The sequence below is a fragment of the Cardiocondyla obscurior genome, linkage group LG16 (genome assembly GCF_019399895.1).
Source record: "Cardiocondyla obscurior isolate alpha-2009 linkage group LG16, Cobs3.1, whole genome shotgun sequence".
Classification (NCBI taxonomy): Eukaryota; Metazoa; Arthropoda; class Insecta; order Hymenoptera; family Formicidae; genus Cardiocondyla; species Cardiocondyla obscurior.
The window spans coordinates 3,492,046-3,516,248 of NC_091879.1; the positions used below are offsets into that span (position 1 = coordinate 3,492,046).

Here is a 24,203-nt window from a genome sequence, read left to right on the forward strand (position 1 = left end):
GACATTATCCCTTGTCTTCATGGCGATGATTCTTAAACAAACTGACGCCGGCCGCGGCTTCTTTCAACTTCGCGCAGTGTATATATTCTCTTCTTCGCACTTTATATATATATATATATATATATTGTATATATCGGCCATGCCACCCGCAACTTTACTCTCAACCCATTAAGCATCAGTCATAAAGCGTGCATAAATATCCTTCGCAACTCGATCCGCGATAGAGAAGTTTGCCGAGTGACAATCCCTTTTTTTTTTTTTTTTTTACATTGCGCAGAACTTTGCAGCGTTTAATCAAAGTCGTAACGTTTAAAGATAAATAATTATTACAAGCCGTAAATTCCGATTTCGTAACGCTTTTGCTACTTCGTCTTTCCGAGCTTTGAACGACGAAAATTAGTGTCAGCGATAGCGAAGGCGCGGAGGAAGAGAATTTCTTCGATATGTCGTGATCTCGGAAATCTACACTAGTCGACTACGGCTCTCCATTGAATTCTCAAAGACCATTTCTAGAAAATCCTTTGGGCCAGAACTTCGAAGAACTTACTCGGGAAAGGGCATTCCACTTCCATGTAGAGAAAGTTCGCGATATTAGAGCGATGGAAAGTTCAATCGACAGATGTTCAACTCTACGTGTATAGCATCCAACAGTTGTATACGATTTTCGATATTTGATATTCCGATATAATAGAACTTTTTATAAAGCACAGTTTGTATTTTTGCTTTACGCGAAATAATATTTTATGAAAATTGATGAAAAGCTGCGTTTTATACGTTTGTCCAGTCATATCGAACGTAACAATGCATATCAATACGTGTTAACGAACCCGTAAACTCAATTAAAACCGTATATCACGTACACATCGCATTTATATTTTTTCATTATTATACGTACAAGCAATTAATTACTTTCAATTTTTTTTTAAGTCACAAAGCCGTGGCCATTAAAACGCCGAATTAATACAAAAAAAAAACGAGTGCAAAAAATTGTAATTTAATTTTTCAAAGAATTAAATACCCAATATTATTTAACGTCTCATAAAGTTTAATTTTAAAGAAAATTATACTAGGATTAAATGTCACAAAATATATAATCCCGACTGCTTTTTCAGTTACGACTGGAACTACAATCGCGAGAAACTAATATCCCGCTGTTATGAGGTTTATGCAAAATGCGATGTTGTTTTGCTCGCGGAAAGTAATGGTATGCTCTTAACGTGTTGCAAACCGCTTGAGTTTGCAAGGATGTATACGATATCCACTAATATGCACTTAATTAACCCATTTTTTTTTTTTTTCACCGATGGAAAGAGCCGTGCTAGCGCTCGCTGGCTCTTTCCCAAGTGCACTTCTGTCCTCTTAAATACACCGTGTTTTAATGGGAAGTTAACACGTATTAAAGATGCGTAAGTTATAACCCTTGCACGCGATAACTTTGCCTATATCTTCGAAATAAATAAACTTAATGTTAACAGTCTAAATTGTCTTCGAAAAATTAAAAAATTAAATTATTCTTCATACGGGAATAGAAATTAAATTATATTTGCAGTTCAAAGATTTTTAAATATTTTTACGTGTACAAAATTAATATTAATTAAAAAAATATCCCCCAGGATTTTTCAATTAATGATATCTATAATTTATAAGATTGTTATAAATTTTGCAAACAAATCGCCGATAGCGATGAATGAAATATGTGTTCTAATTATTCTCTGACATCTCTACGTCTCGCCGCGTGATGGTTTAATTAAAAACTAATTAAATCAGCTTTCCCTCTTCTTTTCGGGTCAACCAACTTTGGTCGGCGCTCAATCTCAGTTTTTTTTTTTTTTTTTTCAAAATCAAAAATTAATGACTGCTCGTAGTAAAGATTAAAAAATTAGAAATAAAATAGATTCCGCGGAGGAAACGGAAGAAGATGATTTTTGAGCTTGAAATGTTGGAGGAATAAATTAAATTCGATCGAGTATGCGAAACGTGTACCCGGTTTATGAACATAAACAAATAGGCATCGCAAATTATACGGAAACAATTTTTGCAAAGCGGAACGGGAATGCACTCTCATTAAAGCCACGGATAATTAGAGGTGAAAGAGGCGGGAATGCCGTGTGATTATCCGTCGCAACATTTTCGCAGTCGTCGCGAAATGTCGGATTTCGCGATCGCAAAATCTACCTTGAATTACCAGACGAGACGTCATCGAATACGAGACGAGACCCAGCTTCGTACGCGAGATGAAAGCCGCGCTCGGGCTCTTTCTGGATCAGGTTTAATATCTGAGGGTTGGTTACCGGAGGCCGAGAAGCATAAAGAAAAAAAGTAAAATGGGAAGAGATGCGGATAAAAGTTAAAAGGAAGGAAGACGGTGAGTTGAGTGCAAAATAAAAGGAAAAGAGATATGAGACGTGCGCGAGGAACGTGATGTAAAAGACGGAAGGTAAAACACATCGGAAATAATGTCACATCGATTTTCCGCGTACCTCTTTTTTTTTTTTTTCTTTTCCTTTTTTTTCGTTATCCGCGGCGTCAATGTCGAAAGGCGTCGATAACCCACAATTCAGTCGTTTAAAATTTAAAAGGAAATTGGCCAAGTATATCTTATTTTTCAATTTATACACATTATTCGCGCCCGCGCTCGTAATCGACTGTCTCGACGCGCTATTGAAAAAGATAATGGGAAATTAAATTTGGAATATAAATCGCGAAGGTTCCGTTAAAATAAAGCGCACGATGCAATTCTGATAATATTTCGTTTGAAATTCATTGGTATTCCGCCGGCGCTGACACTGCAGCTGTTTAAACTTTATCCGATGGACATTTTCTTTCGAACGTTAAAACAATCGTTTCCGATCACCAAACTCGTGGCAGGAATCTTTAAATCGTTACGCTTTAACGGGGAGAGAGGAAGGATACACGTTTACGCATTTCTCAAAATAAATAGCCCTCGTAGCGAAGACGCTACATTATTACCAGGGCAATTCTTTCCGCAAACACCGATCGTGATCTCGATATAGAAAATCCCGGCAGCGATTCGTACCGCGAATTAATTCTCGCCGGATGGATTGGAACGTGCGGGAAACTCGACGAGAAGTGTGCCCGGCCTTTTGTCTCGCGGGCTATAGAATTTTTCCGTATTTTTCCACAACAGCGAATAAAATGATCGAATCCCGTTATGGCGGGTCCGTCCACTCCAACAATCTATCTTCACCTTTCGATTCTCTGGTATTTTCGCGTAATCGCTTTTACGCTCGTTTAACTTTACTCCAACATCGCTCGCGTTCGCATTCACGGTTGATGCGCGTCGCACTTGCATTCGCCTTTGTGTCTCGCGTGTCAAATGCGCCGCCGCTATCGCATAAATTCTAGATAATTAGCTTCGGGATATCCTAATGCGGCGTGTATGCATATCCCGCTCGAAAGGAGCTATTAAGATCAGGGGATGCCGCCGGCAACGGCTTAACGTTACGCGAGAGTGAGTGCTACTTATTACACGTCATAATCGAAACGCTACTTCAAACTCCCACGTTAACTTCGGCAGCCACGTGTCCCGATAAATTTTTCACGCAAATTCGAAAAGGATGGCATAAATTTTTATTACCTCCACGATTTACTGCGTAACGCGGATTTATTGAATCTTAAAACATCTGCATAAAGTCGACCTTTATCCGTTTTATCCCCCCATATCAACTTACGTCGCGTGTGCATTATAAATGCGTTTCGTCTCGATCGGTTCTCGAATAATAAATATAAATATATTACGTAGAATTTCCTTGGAAATTTGTTTTCTCTTTTTTATTTTTATGTAAAATTATCAATTACCGCAAGTTTCGTAGAATCCGGAAGACCCGACGCTCGCGATACTTTCATGTAATTTAGATCGTGACTTTTGCATAACGCATAATGCAAAATAAATCTAATCAGATCTTTGTTCCCCGCCGTCGAGATAAAAATGAAAAATCGTTCGACTGATTTATTTTCGTATGCGTTATGCATAACACGTTATAAAGAAGTTCGTTCCCACCCTTAGCCTCGCGTTATGATGTTACATATAACGTAAATCCGATATATTCTTTCATTACCTACAGCGAATAGATTTTTCTCTCTCAATATCACACGCATCACACGTTTCCTTTCTTCTCGCATTTTCTTTCCTCCTTTGGGTTTTCCCCGAGTACACGAAAATAAGACGCGCGAGTAGTATTACACGTTAAAAAGAATAAAAAAAAAAAAGAACAAAGTCAAAAAGATAACATCTAAATTAGATTCCGAGACGGAAATCTTAAACTTTGAAAAATTGCCGATGATTTCTATCTTCTTTGCCGCTGATTTTTTTCGATTACCTCCACGGTAATCGCCATCAGATTTTCTCGGACGTACGGTAGTATGAAAAATTATGCGCCTCCCAAGAAATTTCATCGAGCTACCATGACGGTGACAAATTGCTCGATTTCAAGAGCTACGCGATTGCCACCTTTTAACTTTCCATTTCCATCCGCTTCGATCGTTTATCAGGGAACTTCAGATTCCGTTTTCGAATGCATTTATCTATCTTCCATACATCCTAATGCATTTATTTGACTTTAACGCGAAAGTTATTGATAGACTTTTGATATCCATACCGCATCTGCTTTCGCGATTCAGCTATACGGTCTTTCCAGTAAATCTCGGCTTTTATTTTATCATTTTCTACGCTAACCGAGTACCGCTCGGCTGCCAAGCAAAGGAATTCACCGGCGGTCGTACGGCGAAATAGTGCGAAACAATGGACCGGCCCGGCTCTTTGTTTATTTATCTCGCCCGCTACCTTTACAGTTTACGTAGTTCAATGCGCCCTAACAAAATTCGTACACCGAACACTCCACTTCAATTTATCACGAAATCTACAAGTCTGCGGATACGTCGCGGTATATTCGTTGATCAGATAAATAATTTATACATCACGTAATGTTTAGCGAGAAAATAAATAACATTTGCAATTGAACTTTTACGCGAACCCTAGCGATACTTCACCCCCGGAGTTCCCCCGTAGCGATAAATAATTCAGATATTACGAAAAAGATACATAATTAGTACCAACGATATTAAAAGAGCGAGGAAGTTGTTGGATGAAATTATCAATGAGAGGCGGCTAATTAAACTACTTTAAACAGACAAATTCCGTTCCTACATAAATTCTATTCTCTCGGGTTTAATTAAAGAATTAACGCGAATCAATATTTAAATTGAACAAATTATTTAGACCGTTTTCCCATTTTCCCTGATACATCGGTTCTTTGATATTATCATCTACGCGCCGAGAAGAAAGGAAGCACCGGATTTTGCTTTTAAAGCGATTTGTCAGAGGGGACTTTAATAATTTATATTTTACGTAAAACTGTTTATGCTTTCGTAAAAAAACGCTCGTCTATTTTTATCCCTTCTTTGATATGCAAGCCCTGATTGTGAATCTGACATGTTCAATATTTTTAATAGTTTTCATAAATAACGATTTATCGACCTTTTTTTATTTTTCGCGTGTACGCGTATGTGTGTGTTTGTTAATTGGAAATATCAGGTATCTTGATAACGAATCTAAAAAAAGGACCGTCAATCTATAATATATACAACATGATTTTCGTGTTTACGGGAGAGAAAACTGCTGTACCGAAACTAATTATTTTAATAACAGATAGAATATAAAATCATTAATTGCGATATTAAATTTTAAATTCAGATCCCGAGTGTTTCTCTCTTTTCAAAGCTCATTACTTTACAATTTTACACAATCAATTCGCGTTTAATCGTAAGCGAGTGATGCCTAGGGTGCGATCAATCACTTTTTATCCAGCATTCAACTTTGGTTACATATCTTTGCGTTGCTCTCTTTTATCTAGTGTGAATTCCCTTTTTCGTCTGGTTTCTAGAGATAGCCATATTATTTCGAGCTAGCTTTTCTGCTCGAGTAAAACGATATCTTTGCTTGAGTGGCTACCTTCCGTAGCATTCTCTGAGGGGCACTTTTCGGCAGGTATTCGCGAATCGAATCAAAGACGTGAAACATACTATTTCTAAAGCGACCATTGTCAATAAAAAGCTTCCCCTTTCATTGAGTTACATGTGAACAAGATGCATTACTACTAAAAGAAAATTGAGGTACTTCTGACGCGCTTAAAATTGAATTCGTGCCTCAAACAAGTTCCACCGAAGCATTAAATTATCTAAAATTTTACAATTTTAAAATCAAACTTTGTTTATATTATTGCAATTAACTTGCTCCGCGAAAACGAAGAAAGTTTGGTCATTCTGCTCCTAATTGGGGAAACATCACATGAAGTACTTTATGACGGAATATGTAAGTTTATCTTGGCAACGAAAGCTAAATTATTCGAGTGACCGCAGTTGGCACATTCATAATTCCTAATTGCAAGCTAAATTATAAAGTCAGCTTTAATCTTTTACAGATTTTTTTTTTCTTTCACTCTTTCTCTGTCAGTTTATAAGTTTAAAATAATGAGTGTTCAATTCATCTTTACGTCATTCTTTCTTTGTTCGCTTACCAAGTACGATAATCTTTATTAGAATAGAACAATAATGAAAAGGAAAACTTTCGCGAGTTTTCGCAAGATAAGATAACAATAGGAAAAGCGTATTACTTTATCTCTTTTAACATGCACTTAGTAATGAAGTTGAAAAAGTCGAAAATTCCAATAAAAGACTATGCGCCAATGGAACGTGGAATTACACGGTGATTATTGGCACAGATCGTATTGGTGCTCTACATTGACGAAACTCTTCTAGAACCACTGGAATGGTTCCCTAAATTCTGGTATGTTCGATACAATGCTATTCAATCTCAGTCGAGGTGTGGAGTGCTCAGCATTATACCCTCGAATGTGGTCGATCGTGATACAAAGAATCATAACAGAAATAAAAATTGATGCTTACTGAAAATGTAATAAAGTAACTTCCCCACGGGAACAAAAAAGAACTCTAATCAAGAAAAAAAAAAGAAGTCTAACTAATTTAAATAAAATTTCGTATAATATTGCATGATTATCCATTGAACAAGTTTAAAAAATATGAATAGTTTAAAGTTACTTTCTGCAGCAACAACTTATATCTTGATAATTCAAAAAAAAGGTTACGACGGAGTAAAAGATTCTATCTTTGAACGTGAAAGTTTAATATGATGCGGACGGAGATTTATTATCGAAAAGAAACTCTGTCATAAATTTAGAAAACGTGACTTGAGTGCAAGAGTTCAAGATAGAGAGAAGAGGAGCATATATATATATATATTTATATCTTTGTAAATATTTTGCACGTACGATCTATCTGTTTTCGCTATAAATTCATATTTTCAGCGCTCACAGAATTGCGTATGATGCTGTGTATCACGATTTTCGTTCCAATGCCTCGATATATATAGCCACTTGGAAGTAATTCTTACATGCATTACACAATGATAATATATTACATTATTATGAGAGGTACCTACGCGAAGGAAATTCAAACTGTGCAAACATATGTATTTATGGTATGCCACCAATTTCATTCTAATCAACTAAAGTAAAATCAAAATGCAATACTATGTTAATATTGTCCATTTCTCGAGAAAAATAAATATTAGAAATATTTTCCGAGTCCATCATGTTTTTGGCATTTTTATGTTGCTTTATCATATAATCAGTCGTGCAAAATTTACGATATATCAGTGGTATCTAATATAAAATGATAAGAAAATACCGCTAATGCTACTTTCATGTAAAATAACATAAATGTGTTTCTTTTGTGTTTTAGGAAAGTGTCAACTGCAAGAACTAGAATAATTCATCTTTCGCGACCAAGATGAATTTACATACGATCCTACCGTGGATGTGGTGCTTCCTGATTACAAGCGAATGTTATATCATAAAAAAAAGAGGAGAGGACGGCTCGAAGCTGATACGTATCGGCGGTGATATTATCCTCGGTGGGATCTTTCCGATGCACGAACAGGTAACTTTCTCCAACTTTTGCACGCAGAAAGTATTAATAGCGCTAACCTATAGATTAACTCGATAACTTCTGGAATTGAGTTTTCCTCAGCAGAAGTTCAGATTTGATTAACAATAAAACCTATCTAACGTTAGTTCGATTAATTATATCTTTTTATGCTAAATATCTTGATGATTTAACTACAAATAAAATTAATATTAAGTTTACAACTGAATAAGACATATACTTTTACTATTCATTTATAATGCTATTCGCTAATAAGTTTTATCCTTCAAGTTAAATTAACATTTTATTGGCCACATTTTGCGAGAAATTCCTTAAGAAACTTTAATTTAGCGAAGCGAATTTTAGCTTTTATTAAAAGCATGTGATTTCCAAAATGTATAGTCCTTGTTAATCAAACCCTTACAAATATACGGTGGTTATTTTTACAATTTTATTTCCACGAGTAAAGTTATATGTAATCTTTCGTACGTAAAGATTGAATTAGTACGCAGCTTCTTTTATGTTGGACCGTGCTTGTAGCGGATCAATGTGTATACATCTCGACTTTGCCACTCGTTACACTTGTATCTACGAAAGTGCACTTTTCCCTTATTCTGCGCTCTTTCGTTTCAAATTGCCTCGCAGAAAATCGCGCTCTCGTCTTTCAAGCCTGTCCACTTGAAGCTAACGAATATTTCAAACAAGAATCTGGTGTTCCCTACCTGCAAACAAACAAGTCATTCAGTTTTCGAGTTTATTAATATTCATCAGCGGCGAAAACGTTTCATAACCGTTGTGGGAAAATATAACTCGGTAATTTATTTTAAAATAAAATTAAAGCAAATAAATATTTATAAATGCATATTGAATGTGCTATGCTTTTGGCGAAAGTAGACGATGTACCTTCGCATCAAGTTTATCGAAACTAATTCGCCACCGTTGAAAAGAACTTAATAAGTGTAGAAATGCGTAACTCACCTTACAATTGCTCCTCTGTTGCCCGATGCCTCCCAGGCCGCCTCTTCCTCTCAGCTTCCAGCGGTTCGATCCTCTCAGAGTCCAGCGATTCGGTCCTCTCAGAGTCCAGCGGTTCGGTCCTCTCAGCTTCCGGCGATTCGGTCCTCTCAGCTTCCAGCGATTCGGTCCTCTCAGCTTCCAGCGATTCGGTCCTCTCAGCTTCCAGAGATTCGGTCCTCTCAGCTTCCAGCGATTCGGTCCTCTTAGAGTCCATTCGGCTTCCGTCGTTGGTCTATTCAACTCAGTTCCAGCACAGCACAACTTTCGCGAATACGCAGCTAATTACGTTCCCGCACGCACCATTCGTCAGAAAGAAACACACGGTACTTTAATCGCGTTAGCCCGTGTACGCGAGATAAAAGAGTCAATGTTCAGAATAATCGTGACGTCATGACGTCTCCGCGTCTCGTTCCGCGAATCGCTCGGTTCGGCAATTAAGTCTCCTCAATATTAATCACGAAATCGAATCGAAGACGATAATACGACGCCTCGCCGCTACTCACCCGTGTTCCTGAAGTAACAATGGAACAACACCGTCGATCGGGACACCGAAGGGACGCCGAAAAGGCACGGAAGGGTCCCGCTGACAAAATCCTTTCGAACTGTACAAGCGTTAATGTCGGCGCGTCTTCCCAAACTGACCCGTACGTCTCGAACAATCACGGCGCACTTAGCGCCACTACTTGAAACTAGCCGAACTTAGTTAGGGACGCCACCGCAATGTCCAGGATGTCGCTAGTTGTCCGCGCGACCAGCGATCTTCGCGACGACGTCGCGACCCTTCATTAGTCTGATTAGGCCTCTCGAGAGACGAAGTTATATCCAGGCATTATATTCGCGATCGTTCGACGAAGTGGCGGCCGATTATTACGCGTAGTCGATTACTTTTCGCGAGTTTCGTCGCGGTTTTCTCTGGGTGGGCCCGAAAAATGACGATCGTGAGGACGGGGAAGGAGGGGAGGGAGACGTAGCGGGACAGCGGAACTGTTCTCTCTCTCAGTTCTCGGTGATTCTCAGCGGCCGGCGTTTCGCGATATATTAACTGTGGCTTTCGTGTGAAGATCGACGCACTTCACGACAGTGTCGTACGCTAACCGTCGTCGCCGTGGCAAATGCCGTATCTTTCTCTCAATGTACGTACATCTGGGCGGAGGGGAGGTAAGCCATTAGTTCTCGCAACGATCGTCAACGGTTCCTCACGCCGATAAAATGCGTGCTTCGCGTCGCGCTTGGAATTTCGCACCGATTGGAGATATTATTCTGAATATTATCGAGGACGTGCAGCGATCGACCGTGTCGCGAGTCGCGAAATAATTCGTGTAACGGAAGCAATGGTTCGATCGTTGCCAGTACTTTTTCCGTGCTCTCTTTTTTTTTCTTTTTTTATCGGCGGAATTGCGCATTACGTGCGATTGATTTCGCGAGTGTCGGTGGAAATGTCGCGCGATTCTCGTGACGAACAACGAGCGATTGATCAGGTTAGAACCGCCGTGTATTCGCGAGTGTGTGCTGTGCAATAATGGCGGCTGAGAGGAAGGAGACGGCCTGGACGGCATCGGACCGGCTCGGAGGTAAATTTGATAATTATATGAAATTGCTGGAATGATATTTAAAAAAGCCATCCTTTCGTCTGTATTTTCACGACAATTGTCGCTCGTTTTTTACAAACTTCCTTCCCTCCCTCCCTCTTTTGTACCGAAGAACGCGTGAGAAAAATTTATTAAAAAAGAAATTATTTTTATTTGTAAATTAATTAATTAATTATTTCGTAATAATGTTTGCGGCGCGGTGAAATGTTACTGTTTTCGTTTTTTTAATGACAGGCAAAATTTAGCTGTGCTTAGCACCAGGATATTTAAACGCGTAGAATTAAAAAAAAATAAATTAATTAAAATAACGAGAATTAATTATTTGCGTCATGGTAAAATATTATTTAGGAAGCGGTACGTTAGAAAAAAAAATAAATAAAAAAAGGGAAAAATTTAAGCGAATTAGTAAATTGTAATTGAATCTCTTAAAACCGCGTTTTGTGCCGATTTTTATTTTATTCGTGTGATATAAATAAACTGGGTCGCATAATACATCGTCGCTATTTTATCAGAAATTATTTATTACGTTGCGTATGGAAAATGAAGTCAACTTTTGAAATTATCAAGCGTGTACGTGTTACACAATACATGTAAAAGTTTGACGTAACAAACTGACTCTCGGCTTTGACGTCATACCTCACAAATACAAATGGAATATAGGATAACACCGTAGTCTCATCTGCGAGGATCACAGATATCGGGGTGCCGCGCGTGTGTGTGTATGTGACGATATGTGCGCCCTACCGTCGCAAAATATTCCGCTAAGAAAGAACGAGGAAGAAGAAAAATAGATGAACGCGATTTTGCAGAAAATTGAAATCGAGTTCGATTTTTAACTTTAATATTCTTCCTCCTAAAAGTTTACTTTTTTCCTTCCTTTTTTTTTTTTCCTTTTTTCTTAATTCTTGCGTAGTTATATGCAATATTATTGCACAACGTATGGCGCGCCGCATATAGTCTACCAAAAAAAATATGTAATATTTATTTTAAAAACAGAAATATAAGGAAACACTTTGCTGCCGCTGCGAGCTACGGTTTTTGCAAACGGTACCGCGATAAACAGGAAAAAGATGTTTTAAATCGTCTTTTAAAAAATAAAATGCAAAGTAAATATTAATTTTTAAAAAATATACACGGACGATAAAAATTTTTTTAACTATTTAAATTTTTAATATAATAAAAATACACGTTATTGCGTTTAAATTACGTATTTATGGAATTGTTATTTATAGCACGAATTAAATTACAATTTTAACATTGAGAATTTCAAAGTTATTATTTAATAATTCTAAAATGTACTAATTAAATTAAAAAAGAAAAAAAGTAGCTATTACTTTTAACACAACATGCCACCCGGTTTTCTCAAAATTTTATTTAAATAATTCTCTGCTGAGCTTTTTCTCTTTCCCTAATTTTATTTTTCCCTCCCAATCTCAACCTCCTTCCTTCGCATTTATATCGAGTACGCGGCTAAGTACGATTGCTGTGCAAAGTGCAAAGTAAACACGCTCACGAAACGTTACTTCTTCCACCGGCTATAGGTGGAATAATATCGAAAACTTTAAGCTGATTTATTGTCGCCGAGCAACTAGTTCGCGCAAAATAACCGCCGTTCGCCAAACTTCCACCTAACGAATAACTTTCATCCCGGCCAGTTGTTCTTGTCGCTCGATACAGTGACTCCTGAGAGTAACGGTCGACCTGGACTCCGGTGGATGATCAGTTTTTTTTTTGTTTTTTTTTTTTTTTTTTTCCAAACGGCGCAATTCCGACCGCGTGCGTGCGCGTGTCAAATGTAACGCAGAGAATACTTGTCGTTTTCCCACATATGCCGACTAAAAAATAAAAAAAATAAAATAAAAAATAAAAAAAGCAAAATCCCAGATTGTTAAAATTAAAAACTTTCATAATCCAGGAGAGTTTCGCAGTTCTGGAAACAAATAGTCGGCGTTTTCAATTAATTTTTATTTTATTTTATTTTATTTTATTTTTTTTGTATTTGCTTTTTTTTTTGTTTTTTTAATACATGGAAATCAGACGGCGGGATCGTCTGTCGCTAAAATTTATGAGCGTGTTTGGCCGGACTGTGTAGTTTTCGGCTCGACGGGAGCCTTCCATTACAGTCGTGGTGACGCAGGAATTTGCATCATTACGTCATATCCACTTCTTTCGTACTCTTTCAACTCGAGATTAACAGGACCGAGCCAGCCATTCGGTGCATTCGGTCGCGATGCTCGAAAATACAAGAGAGATCGGATCGAAGTTTGTCATTTGATCTTTCGATTTCGTGACTAGAAGCCCGGGTTTCGTACACGATCGCATTGTACAAATAAATGGCTTTGGCGAAAAGTAGGGCATTAATCCGCCGGGATTGTACGTGTATTTTATTCTTCGCTTACGCTCTTTTAAAGCTGCATCGGCCCGATCAAAAATTATTCCCACCGATACGTTTAATTGTCTGCGCATGCAATATTTGAACGCAATATGCACAACATATTGCGGGGGAAAAAAAAATAAAAAAACAGGAACGTAATTAAAGAACAAAACAAGATTTTCCTTTTGAAATTGTTTATTTAAAATCGTACAATTTCGCGTTAATTACAAATTTATTAAGCGACGCATTAAATGGTGTCGCTATATTAAATTATTACTTATTTCATTTCAAATAATAACTCCACAATAAAATTATTGAATTATTATTTCCAATAACAAGCAGGGATAAAAAATGTCGTCTAGCAAAGTTTCTTAAACGAATAAAAAGATACTTTCATAAGCGATCATAGCGATGGACTCTAAGAATTGAAATTGAAGGAAAATCGAGAGGAAAAACAAATCGAATAACGTGCGCATTGTTTTGCTTTCAGGTCGCAAGCGCCGGCGGACAATCACCATGCGGGGCCGTGAAAGAAGAAAAGGGCATGCAGCGATTGGAGGCCATGTTATATGTTCTGGACCAAATTAACAACGACGAAGAACTTCTGCCGAACACTACGCTGGGCGCTCTCATCCTCGATTCCTGCAGCAGCGATACTTACGCTCTGGATCAAAGCATGGAGTTCGTCAGATCGTACATGAATCAAGTAAGTCACAATTTCCTTTTAAAACGCAATCGCGTGGATCGCTAACGGCAAGTTCCGTCAGCATTCGCGTGATAACTCTTGTAACTCTTTGTGAAACTTCGAAGTTAAAAGAAAGTAGAAAAAGGGTGATAAGCGTAGTTGTTAACTTTCTTAGCGGCTTGCGGGAAGAAAAATCGGCCCCGTATTTTGGACGAAATTCTATTTTGTGTATGAAATTATTTAATTCGCGTAAAAAAAAGAGAAGAAAAAAAAAGACAATAAATAGAGACAATACGGTCTTTAAATTTAACGATCAATACTCGTTTTCCGATTGTTCTCGCGCGCGTTGGTGCAGTCTGTTGCGCGTGAACTCTGCCACGGCTTATTTTGTTAAATTACACGGAAATTACGTTATTTCACATCGGTTTTGAGATAAAAGATTCAATCTATTTGACATAAAGTAGACTACGCGGTTGCGCAAGGGAAGAATTTATGACGGCCCGGGCTTGCGGGAATACGGATAGAAATTTGATCGAGAGAATCGCTCAGGACGCATGATCGCACATTACTTCCTCCCTTTCTCTTTTCTATCCACCAGACATTTGTTCTCTTCATAGATTCGATAATAAGGTTTATCATGCCGAAACGCGATCGCCAGCATTTTCTTCAGCTAGAACCGCTGTCCGTTTTCCAAAGTACAATAGGAAATCTGCGGATTTGAGACGGATATTTAGATATCCGCGCTATTTTATGATAATTTGCTAATTGCATTTCGTGTTGATAAGCGATGCTCGACGTAAAAGAAAAAAAAATTAATAAATTAAAGTAAAACGAAGTAGCGTAATATGTAACATTGAAACATAAAGATTTATAGAGCTCAGTCTATTAAACTTTTTACGTGGATTCGCGAGCGAAACAAATGGGTGGAAAAAGAAATCTAATCGAATGAATGCGACTATGCGATACGGTTTGCGCGGTGACGTTGATTAAAATTTCTAAATTGAAAAATGTCGAAGAAGCCGGCGGATGACAAAAATTGTAGGTTCTTGCGGCCTCGAGATAATTATCTTTTTTGATAGCTCGCGGTCCTGATGTTCAGCGTTATACCGCGCCTCGGCAAAGCGAGCGTCTCACAGAAATAGATATGGCTCGCGTGCCATCGTTCAGGGAGCTTCCAAACTTTACCAACGGTAACGGCGGGCTGCTTTAGTCGGTTATCCATGCCGAAGCGGCGGCGAGAGACGATTGGATAACATCTTCCACAAAGCTGATTAAATGCAACAACTCCCAATGGCCTCGCCACTTCTGGCCGAATGAACAACCGGCGTCTCGAAACTTGTTTCAATAAAAATTTGCGAATATACTTTTTTTTTTTTATATTATTACGAATATAAATATCGCATGCAACAGTTATATAAAACTGAATCAATTAACATAAAAAAAAAAATAAAAAGAGAGAGAGAGAGAGAATCTTAGGGCTTGTTGATCGCGGCGGGATCTTATTAACATAACAGCCGAAATGTCACTTTTAAAGCGAAAAACAATATTTGCGATGCTCCTCCACCGAAGTGCGGGAGACGTATTACGCTCCGTTACATGGCAAAGAAGACGTACGAGGAAGTTTATGTAAATATTATAATAAGCAGGAGATGTTCAGGACATTATTCCATATTTCAGGATATAATTCCGGCCGGCTCCCTTTACGTCATTACGACCGAATGCGCGCGCGAGACGTGTGACAAATAGGTATCGCCTGGAAATTATACGGCGGGTCGAAATCGCTGCGCCGCGTCCCCATTACGAATATTACAAAGTACAACGGCGCCCGAGGTTCCGTGAACCGTAAGAACGCCCGTAAATATTTATCGCACAGTCGCGACAAATGAGACCGGGTCGATTTCGTTCGCGATTTCGCCCGCGGATCTGTTCTCCCCGGCCACCCACAAAGCTGTGATCCACCCCTCGCACTTACGATTACATCGACGTGCCAACGGCGGGATGAAAACAGGGTAAATATTTATTGGCGCAACGTAGGTGGCTACAAGCCGCTTTTTGTACACGGCCACTCGAGGCTGGGGCCACTCAAGCTGAGGTCGCGCGTTGAAGAGAACACGATCGATCGGTTTTCCTCCCTTTATTCACTGTGAGTCAGCTGTTAGCTGGTTTATACTATTATATAGAATATAGACACCCCGGGCGAACGCAATCATATTTTTTTTTTTTTTTTTTTTTTTTTTCTCCGCGGCAAGATCGTCTCGAGCGATTTCTACGCCTTACACAAATGCCATACCGAACTAGCAGCCATGAATTAATGCGACATCAGGGAAGTTTATCGGCATCGGAACGGGAACGATGTATACGTATAGCGAGTTGGTATTGAGCAATTGTAAAATTGCGCCGGACGTTGCTGAGAGTTATGAATATGAAGGTGCTACATTTTAAACAACTCGTGACTTTCGGTACACTTAATAGTTTCTCGTTCGATGTTCTGTCGCTTGTATGCCGTGATTTGTTACGTTCGAGATATGCAGTCACATCTACGTATCTCGTAAACAGAATTTTTCGTGGAAGCGCAAAATCATTGATCAATTAACGAGAGCCGGCCGATAAATAATTCGCGCACGTGCGTTCTCGATGTCCCATCACGGGGGGGGTGCCTGCGTCCACGCTCTTGACATAATAATTTAATCTATTTCCTTTCATTTCCGCTACCAACGACTGACCCAGTTATAACCACAAACCCTATTTAGTTACGTCATGACGTTGACGCCGCGGCACATGATTTAGGAACCAACGGCCATTGTCCGTAAGACAGAACCAGGTCGATTGCGGTGATTTTGCCCCGATGCAAAAATGCCCGATAAGAATTAGCACAATTTAACTTGGCTGTAATGCGCACGTTGAATAGTGCGGATGGTGAGGGCTCCCCACACATGTCAGCGCGAAGCTCAGTCAAATCGAGAGACGCAAAGAGTTCCATTATAGTTCGCGGCACCGGTATGACATGACATTAATATGCATGGACTGGTTTATGTTACTGTCTTGCACAGCAAGCATAACATTAAGTATGAATCAAAGGGCGAAGCTAAAAAGATTCAGTTCAATTTCGTTGATTTTTTTTTTTTTCATTTATTATTCCTGCAATATTATACGATGCTCTTTGAAAACAAAATTAAAAAAAAAATATATTCATGTCGCGAGAATGGAACAACGTGACCTTTCACACGCGTGAATATTGAAATGTATGAAGATTTAAAAGTTATTACGTTTTAAAATATGATTAGGGGAAAATATGATTAGAGAACGGGAGAAAATTGAGCGAGAACGTATTGACTTGGTGAAAAAGAAAAAAAGGAAAAAAAAAAAAAATTATAAATTGTCAGCCTTGTTGAGTTATTTTATCGCGTCGATTAAAAAATTATGAGTGGATTACGCACGCATTATCCGCGGTAAATCATTTAAGGAGCTATTTTAAAGTTTAATTAAATCACATTAAGTAAAAACGGGATATATAAGAGGGACTATAGAAATAAAAAGTTTCATAAATGACGTTTACATTATTTTTAGCTCGAGTATTACGGAATCTCTTTAACGAGTTTTTGGAAAATATAATAGCTGCAAATTAACTTTCAGGTTTATAACGGACTTTATATCTTCGATTTGCGATAAGGTATTAGCCGCGGCGGCCTTAATGATCTAACGCGAATAATTGCCGGGGCTTTATAAAGATTAGCCTTCCGATTGATTTTCCCGCGGCAAATTTTATTCATATATCAATATGAGACTCGCTGGAAAACAAATAGAGCAAATCGAATGTAATGACAACATTCCCGGCAGTTTTGAGAAATTGCAGTTGGGAAGTGCAGCCGAGAGAACGAACTGCGATAGCGCGAATACGTATGTGTGTATGCTTCTCAATTTTCATCTCGAGAAAAAAATTAAATTTGACTGAAATTTTTTTTTGCACCTCGTACGATTATTTTTCTGCGTAAAAGAATAAGTAACTCGCGGTACATCATACAGATATAAACTATTTTACTTGGGAGGGAAAAAAGAAAAAGGGTAAAAAAATGAAATAACGTTACGTTGAAATGGTTCTTATGGGTTATGCTAAAAAAACTGCTTAATGGCTTGCCAAAGTACATCGGTATCATGTAACGTCTTGTAATTACAGTCTGTCTGCTTTTCTTGCACGGATATCGGTTTCCGATAATGCGTCCTTTTCTTCGTCAAAGTATTTCGAAGTTTTAAAAGCAATGTATAAAGAGTATTTTTATTCGAGTGTTACTGTTCGCAAATAGACGCAGCGGACTTTATTCAACGCATTTCACAGGATAATGAGAAATCGGATGACGGCCCCGTCGTCTCGTTGAGATATATTTCATAATCATTATTATCAAGTTGATCGAGTGCCGTAAATTATTTGAATTTTATTTAACGATAAAAGTATAATAAATATATTCTTTCCGTTATACTGATTCTAAATAATGATTTATAATTTCGTGTCGTAATATTCGGTAATGAATTTTAAACGTCGTTTTTTTTTCTTTATAATATAGATAAGTCAAAGGGCACTTGCGCATTGATTATTTTGTTATTTAAAATAAAATCGTACATTTTATATAAATATTAGCAATGGGAAAGTTGGTGCCGCGGTCGCGATTGTTTGAACCGGCGAAATCAAGTTTTGCAAAGTCCTGCTGTTGTCATTGTATTCCCCCAGTAGTCGGTGGGAACTCAAGTTTTGTCGATATTTGATTTAACCACCTAGTTTCGCTGACGACTGTTCTTGTAGCGCGAGTTTTATGACTGCGCCTTACACGCGTGTCGTGCAGAATGCAATTTCAGAAACTTTCCGACTTTCTCGCCGGGTTTGCGCGCCGCCGAGCGACCGTCATCCTCGGGAAAGTGTAGAACTGTCGCGAAACAAAATCGCCGGCTAAACGGGATTTGAGAATTCACCAAGCGCATGCAAGGATTTAAGACCGGAAAGAAAGTGTTTCGGGCTGCGAGGGATTTGAGGGCACGACTGATGTTGTAAACGTTACCCGCAGTAAGATTAAAAAATATCAAGTATACAAGTCTAAATGCGCCCGTTTAAAAAAGTAAAATAAAATAAAATAAAATAAAAAAGAAACCCGGAAAAGGATAAAACGCGGAAAGATACAAATGGAAATTTATACGGTACGCAACGAATTCTAAAATGCAAACATTTAACAACATGAAAATGTAGAAAGCGGATTATAGATTAAAACATACAAATACTTTGGAACGACAGTAAATCTTATTTTTATCATCGGGAGCCGGAAAAAAAATGAAGAAAAAATATTAATAATTTTGTTGAAGCAAACCGATTCGAAATTGATCAGAGGATCGGAATTAAATTTTATACGCTCTGCGGGAGTCTGTGTGCACATGTGTCGTATCAATCTCCATAGAGCGGTAACTTAGATTAAACGAATTGTCTGCGGGTTACGTTACGTCGGTCAGGTTACTTCAAAGAAAGTTATTTATTAGTAAGCGCAAAGTTTTACTAGCTTCCCTTATTAGTTTCCAGTTACTTTACATGGCGTCAGGTTTAATCAACGTTGCAAGAGTTATAACGAGTAATTTGCGTATTGCGTGCGTAAGACGAAGAAAAATTTGTAATTATTTTCCACGGTGAGTTACGTCGTTATGCCGAGTTGTAGCAATTACGTTTACATTGTCGCAAGTTATATCGCAGCGTGTCGCCATTGTTTAACTGCACAATGTATTTTACACTTTGGCTATTAAATTATGTTACGTGCACGCTTGGTATCATTCTTACGTCTTTAAACATTTATACGGACGGTAGCGTTTAAAATAAATTATTCTTTTTTAATAACGAGATGCGTAAGCATATATTTCTGTATTCCTATTTTCGTGGGAGGTGGTCTTCAATGAAAATCGCTAGTATAAATTTTGTTTCAGCGAAACAAAAAAGAAAAATCCGTGAATTTGTAGGAAGGGAGGAAAAAAGAATTATCAAGACAGTTTTTCTGTGGTTATAAATGTTTCGTGATAGCTCCGTACTTTCTATCAAATCCGCGAAAAATTTGTAGCGGATATATTTGAGCGCAAAGTTAAATATTGGTCTTTGTTTGGCGCATTGTGTGTCGCAAAGCGCACGAAAAGGACGTTTTTTATTGGTTGACTCATGTACGAGTTGAGTATTTTTTCCCTTCTTTTTTTTTTTTTTTTTGTTCATCGGGCTGTGACAAATGATAGTTAAGCCCAGAATTTTTTGCGAATCCCAGGGACCAACGTTATTACTCCGCCGGACCGAATTGACGAAGAACCGTAATCAAATCCGCGAGATTGTGAAGGGTCGAAGCTCAAATGCGATTTTCCAGGCCGTTGTCGTTGCGCGATGCCGATGAGGAGGAAAAAAAAAAGAGAGACGCGACGTAACGAAAAGATGTATCGACGTAAATTCGATTCTATCGATACGATAAGCGGACACGTTAATCACAATAATAATAGAGTTAAAAAAAAACCAGTTTTATGGAGAGCTCGGTACTTTTCTGGTTTCAGGACATATCGGAGTACAAATGCGAGAATGGCAAGTCGCCCACTTATGTCCCCCACAAGCCGGTAACTGGTGTTATAGGTGCCGCATTCAGCGTGGTCTCCATTATGGTCGCCAACATCTTGAGGCTCTTCAAGGTAATTATTTGTATAATTCAACCATTTTGAATAGGCGGTCCGGGATGGATTTGCACGTTTACGAAAAGCGGCGAGGAAACAAACGCAATAAATTGACGTTCACGAATAAAGTTCGGAGTAAAGCCGATTAGTTCCAAACTCAACTTAGGCGACCATAAATAATACCTCGAACTCATAAACCTCGTATAAAATAAGAGCGCTTTTTACGAAAAAAAAATAATTTTGAAATTTTTGATAAGTAAATCAGTTCCGTTCTGTTAAAGGCTGATATTTTTAACTGAAAAAAATTTCAACATCTAACATTTTAACATTTTTTTTCTTTTTTTTTACTTTATTCGCGCCGTTCGACGTGTTGTTATGCCACGTCTACCGAGATTGAGAAGCGAAAAATAACCGATTCGAAAGCAGCTTTGTAAAAAGCCGGATATCGGCAGGTCCTTACAGGACATGTGAAAACGTGCCTTCCTTTGATACGAAGGTTACAAAAGGTGAGTTTGAGAAAGAAAGGAAAAAGAAAAAAAAAAAAAGTAGAAGAAGAAGAAAAAGAAAAAAAGATCGCGAGAAAAAAAAACGAGGAGAGACGGCAAATCAATTTTATCGACTTTTTTCAAAGTGTGGCACTTCCGAAACTTTGTAACCAGTAATTGACGACGATACAACTATCAATCATACTCGTTCATCCGCGAGGATCAGCCGGAGAAGAGCCACTCTTGCGAAATCGGCTCCATATCTTTACCGGACTTATGTTAGATGATATCTCCCGAGCTCATAACGCTCTCAAAAATACATCTTGCCGCGCGGGTTCGCTGAAAGGAATCCGATGATGTTAAGACGTTCTATTGATTCCTCGCCGCCAACATTGAACGTGCGAATGGATCTCACGGAACGTCGAAGCTCCTGTCAAATATAAAATACGATTTTGTCCCGCGGATTCCCCGCGCATAATTCAATTTTTCCATGCGCTATTCAATTTTCAGCCTTTTACACATTGCGCGTGTCTTTATCTCGCCATAAAAAAAAAAAAAAAAAAGGAAACCTAACGTGCTTAAACATCAAGAAAATCGCCGTGTTATTTCACTCATTATTCAACTTGAATTAATAATCTTCGCCACGTTGCAAACGTTCGCGCACGTTGCATTCAATTTACATAGCAAACGTAACTCGTTCGTTAGGATTCCCAGTATGAAGCCATTCGTTGCACTCGATGGTTATGCGATGCTCTTCCTTTGTACGGCGTGGGACGCAATTAACCCTTTGTGCCTCGTGCATATTCGTATTATATCAACTAGCTATACCGAAAAGGCAAATTTAAAAGTCCCTGAAAAGTCGATATATGTAATAAATAAGACGCGAGATTAACCCGGGTTAAAGCTCTCGGGTAAACACGGATATAATGAATGCGAGAAATTATAATTAATTTATCGCCGGTGCTATCTTAATTAAATAGTATTTCGTTCTTTAATTTTTTTTTTTTTGTATAATATTTAAAATTAAACTTTAAAGTTGGAGTAATTATTGGTTTTATTTTTTTATTATTATGAAATATCGTAGAATTAAACAATATATCGGTGATTAATGGTAATTTATTTTATTTTATTTATTTTATTTCTTTTTTTCTCTTATCGAACATTTTTCGATCGGAACAGCACTCTATTTCAATACGCTATATCTATACATTGTGTTACAAATGGCAATGGCTCATCGGAATTGCAACGAGCCGTTTATTGTATTACTTCGTCGAAAATTGTCACGGAAAAGCGCGCTAAAATTATTAATAATAAGTTAATTAGAAAATGCAGCTTGATTTCAAGAAAGAGAAAGAGTGGAACGGTTTTGAAATTTACATTTAAATATCCCGTGCGGAAAATTGAATGTCCCTCAAATAAGAATTCATTGATAAATGTAAAACTGCTCTTTAACTTATTGCAATTATTATTTTAATAACGCGATGATATTTTATTGAATTTAATAGTTTTTTTATTTTTTTTATTTTGACACAAAAGTGGCAAGAGTAAATGACGCGAAGCGCGCGCTCTGTAATATCTATTATCATGCATATAATCGTGAATGAATAATTGATACGTAAAATTATAAAGAATAAGCAATTAATGCATAGAATTATGAGCCGATATTTATTTAAATTTTATCCCAATCGTATTAAATTCATTTTAAAGCCCGCGGCCGCAATAGTAGAGTTAACAAATTAGTTATCGGAAATAGAACTGGAACGTAAAAAAAAAAATAAAAATAAAAAAAAAACTATTATTGCTACGATACAGTAAAATCATGCGGTACATGATGTGGAAAATATGAATAGATGATTTTTATTCCGACTCCGAATTCGAGATTACATCTACGGATTCGTCTCTATTACGGAAATTACAGCACCATGTATAAATGACATACCAAATAGCTTACGAAACGAGACCGTGTGTATTGAGTAGAAATCTAATTGCTACCGGTTGGTAATTAGGTATCGACAAACTGTTTGTAACACCGAACATTGCTATTGAATCTTGGTATCCTAATTAAAAGGTTCTAATTAGTGATTGTATCTTCTCGCACGGTGGGTTATTAAACGGAATGTTTCTTGCGTATTAAATTCCAAACGCGTAATTTTTTTTTTTTTTTACTTAATCTCGTCTCAAAAAATCCATGTTAGATCGAGTCGAATTCGTCTCGTTTAGCTTTTACTTTTGTCACTGGTGATTCTCAGCGCGTCTGATGACCTATCTCAAGTATTGCGTGTCTGGCGAGTCGGGCATTATGCTCGAATGTAAATAACACCCGCGCAAGCCACGCGTCACCCGCTACGCGACGATAACGCGATAAACAAACGCACACGCCCTGGTCTCTGAAACTCGGTGGTTTTTCATAATCCGTTGTTAAAAATTAATAATTTTTATTTTAATTAAATGTAAAAGCGTGTTTTCTTTTACGTGGACGAAACGAGAGTGAATTAACGTGCGTTCTGTAATACGTAATAAGATATACGTAATAAAATATACGTAATAAGATACGTAATAAGAAAGAAAAAAAAAAAATAATTCAAGCAACCACGTTTGGCATATTAAATGAGCAACGAGAGCCGTAACCTTAACTGTGCCAATAACGTCGGTTGATTATTTGTATTTTCTTTGCCTTCGTCTCGAGGCAATAATTAACTAATTAACTCCAGTTGCGCCGTGTAGCTTGTAACTCTTTGCAAATCACAGTACATTAATTCTTGGTAACGAAATAGCCACACAAATCTGCTTGAACACATTCTAGGGTTTAAATGCTATTTACGTAAATTCAGTATCTTGTGGCGCACAAAAATGTATCAAAGCATAAATAGATTTTTAATTAATTAGAAAGTTACCATTAAAAAAAAAGAAGTGTATATTTATATGTGGAGTATGACTAGCAAAAAAAGCTTATTTGTGGTTAATGAAAAGAACTCGTTTAATAAACTTTTGTTCGTAAAAAAAAAAAATTGAAATAGATTCGCGGTTGAATAATTACATTAAAATTTTTTGAATGCTGTAAAATTAAACGTAACGTCGCATATACATATTATTAATTGTTCCGCAACTTTTGTGCCGTCGGTCCGATCAGTAACGTTAAGTTTCGATCAATCTCGCAGTTTATAATTCACGTCACGTCGGTAGGTCTCACAATGGTAATTATCGAAACAAATGGATGCAAATTAATACGGAAAGCGATAATGCGGTCGCGGCTTTGGCACGCTATTGTCGCCCTTCGCGCACATGTCGGGGACTATAATTTCGATCAGGAATAATACCATTGACATCTTCCAAGATGCAACGTTATCGGCAAGTAAACCGTGTTAGCGAGGCGCGTGCTCTTTGCAAAAATTAAGTTACTTGCCGACCGAAGAAGCTCGCGG

General features: G+C 37.8%; 1 protein-coding gene across 2 annotated transcripts in view; it reads left to right on the forward strand.

Annotated features, from left to right (window-relative positions):
* The window catches only part of LOC139108865 (metabotropic glutamate receptor 8), a 59,912-nt gene that overhangs the window by 13,719 nt on the left and 21,990 nt on the right, over positions 1–24,203 (forward strand). For both annotated transcript variants that reach the window (XM_070667505.1, XM_070667506.1), the window contains exons 2-4: positions 7,780–7,977; positions 13,433–13,648; positions 20,183–20,314. In XM_070667505.1, coding sequence (XP_070523606.1) covers positions 7,828–7,977; positions 13,433–13,648; positions 20,183–20,314 — 498 coding nt within the window. In that variant the 5' untranslated portion in view covers positions 7,780–7,827. The remainder of the gene's footprint in view (positions 1–7,779; positions 7,978–13,432; positions 13,649–20,182; positions 20,315–24,203) is intronic.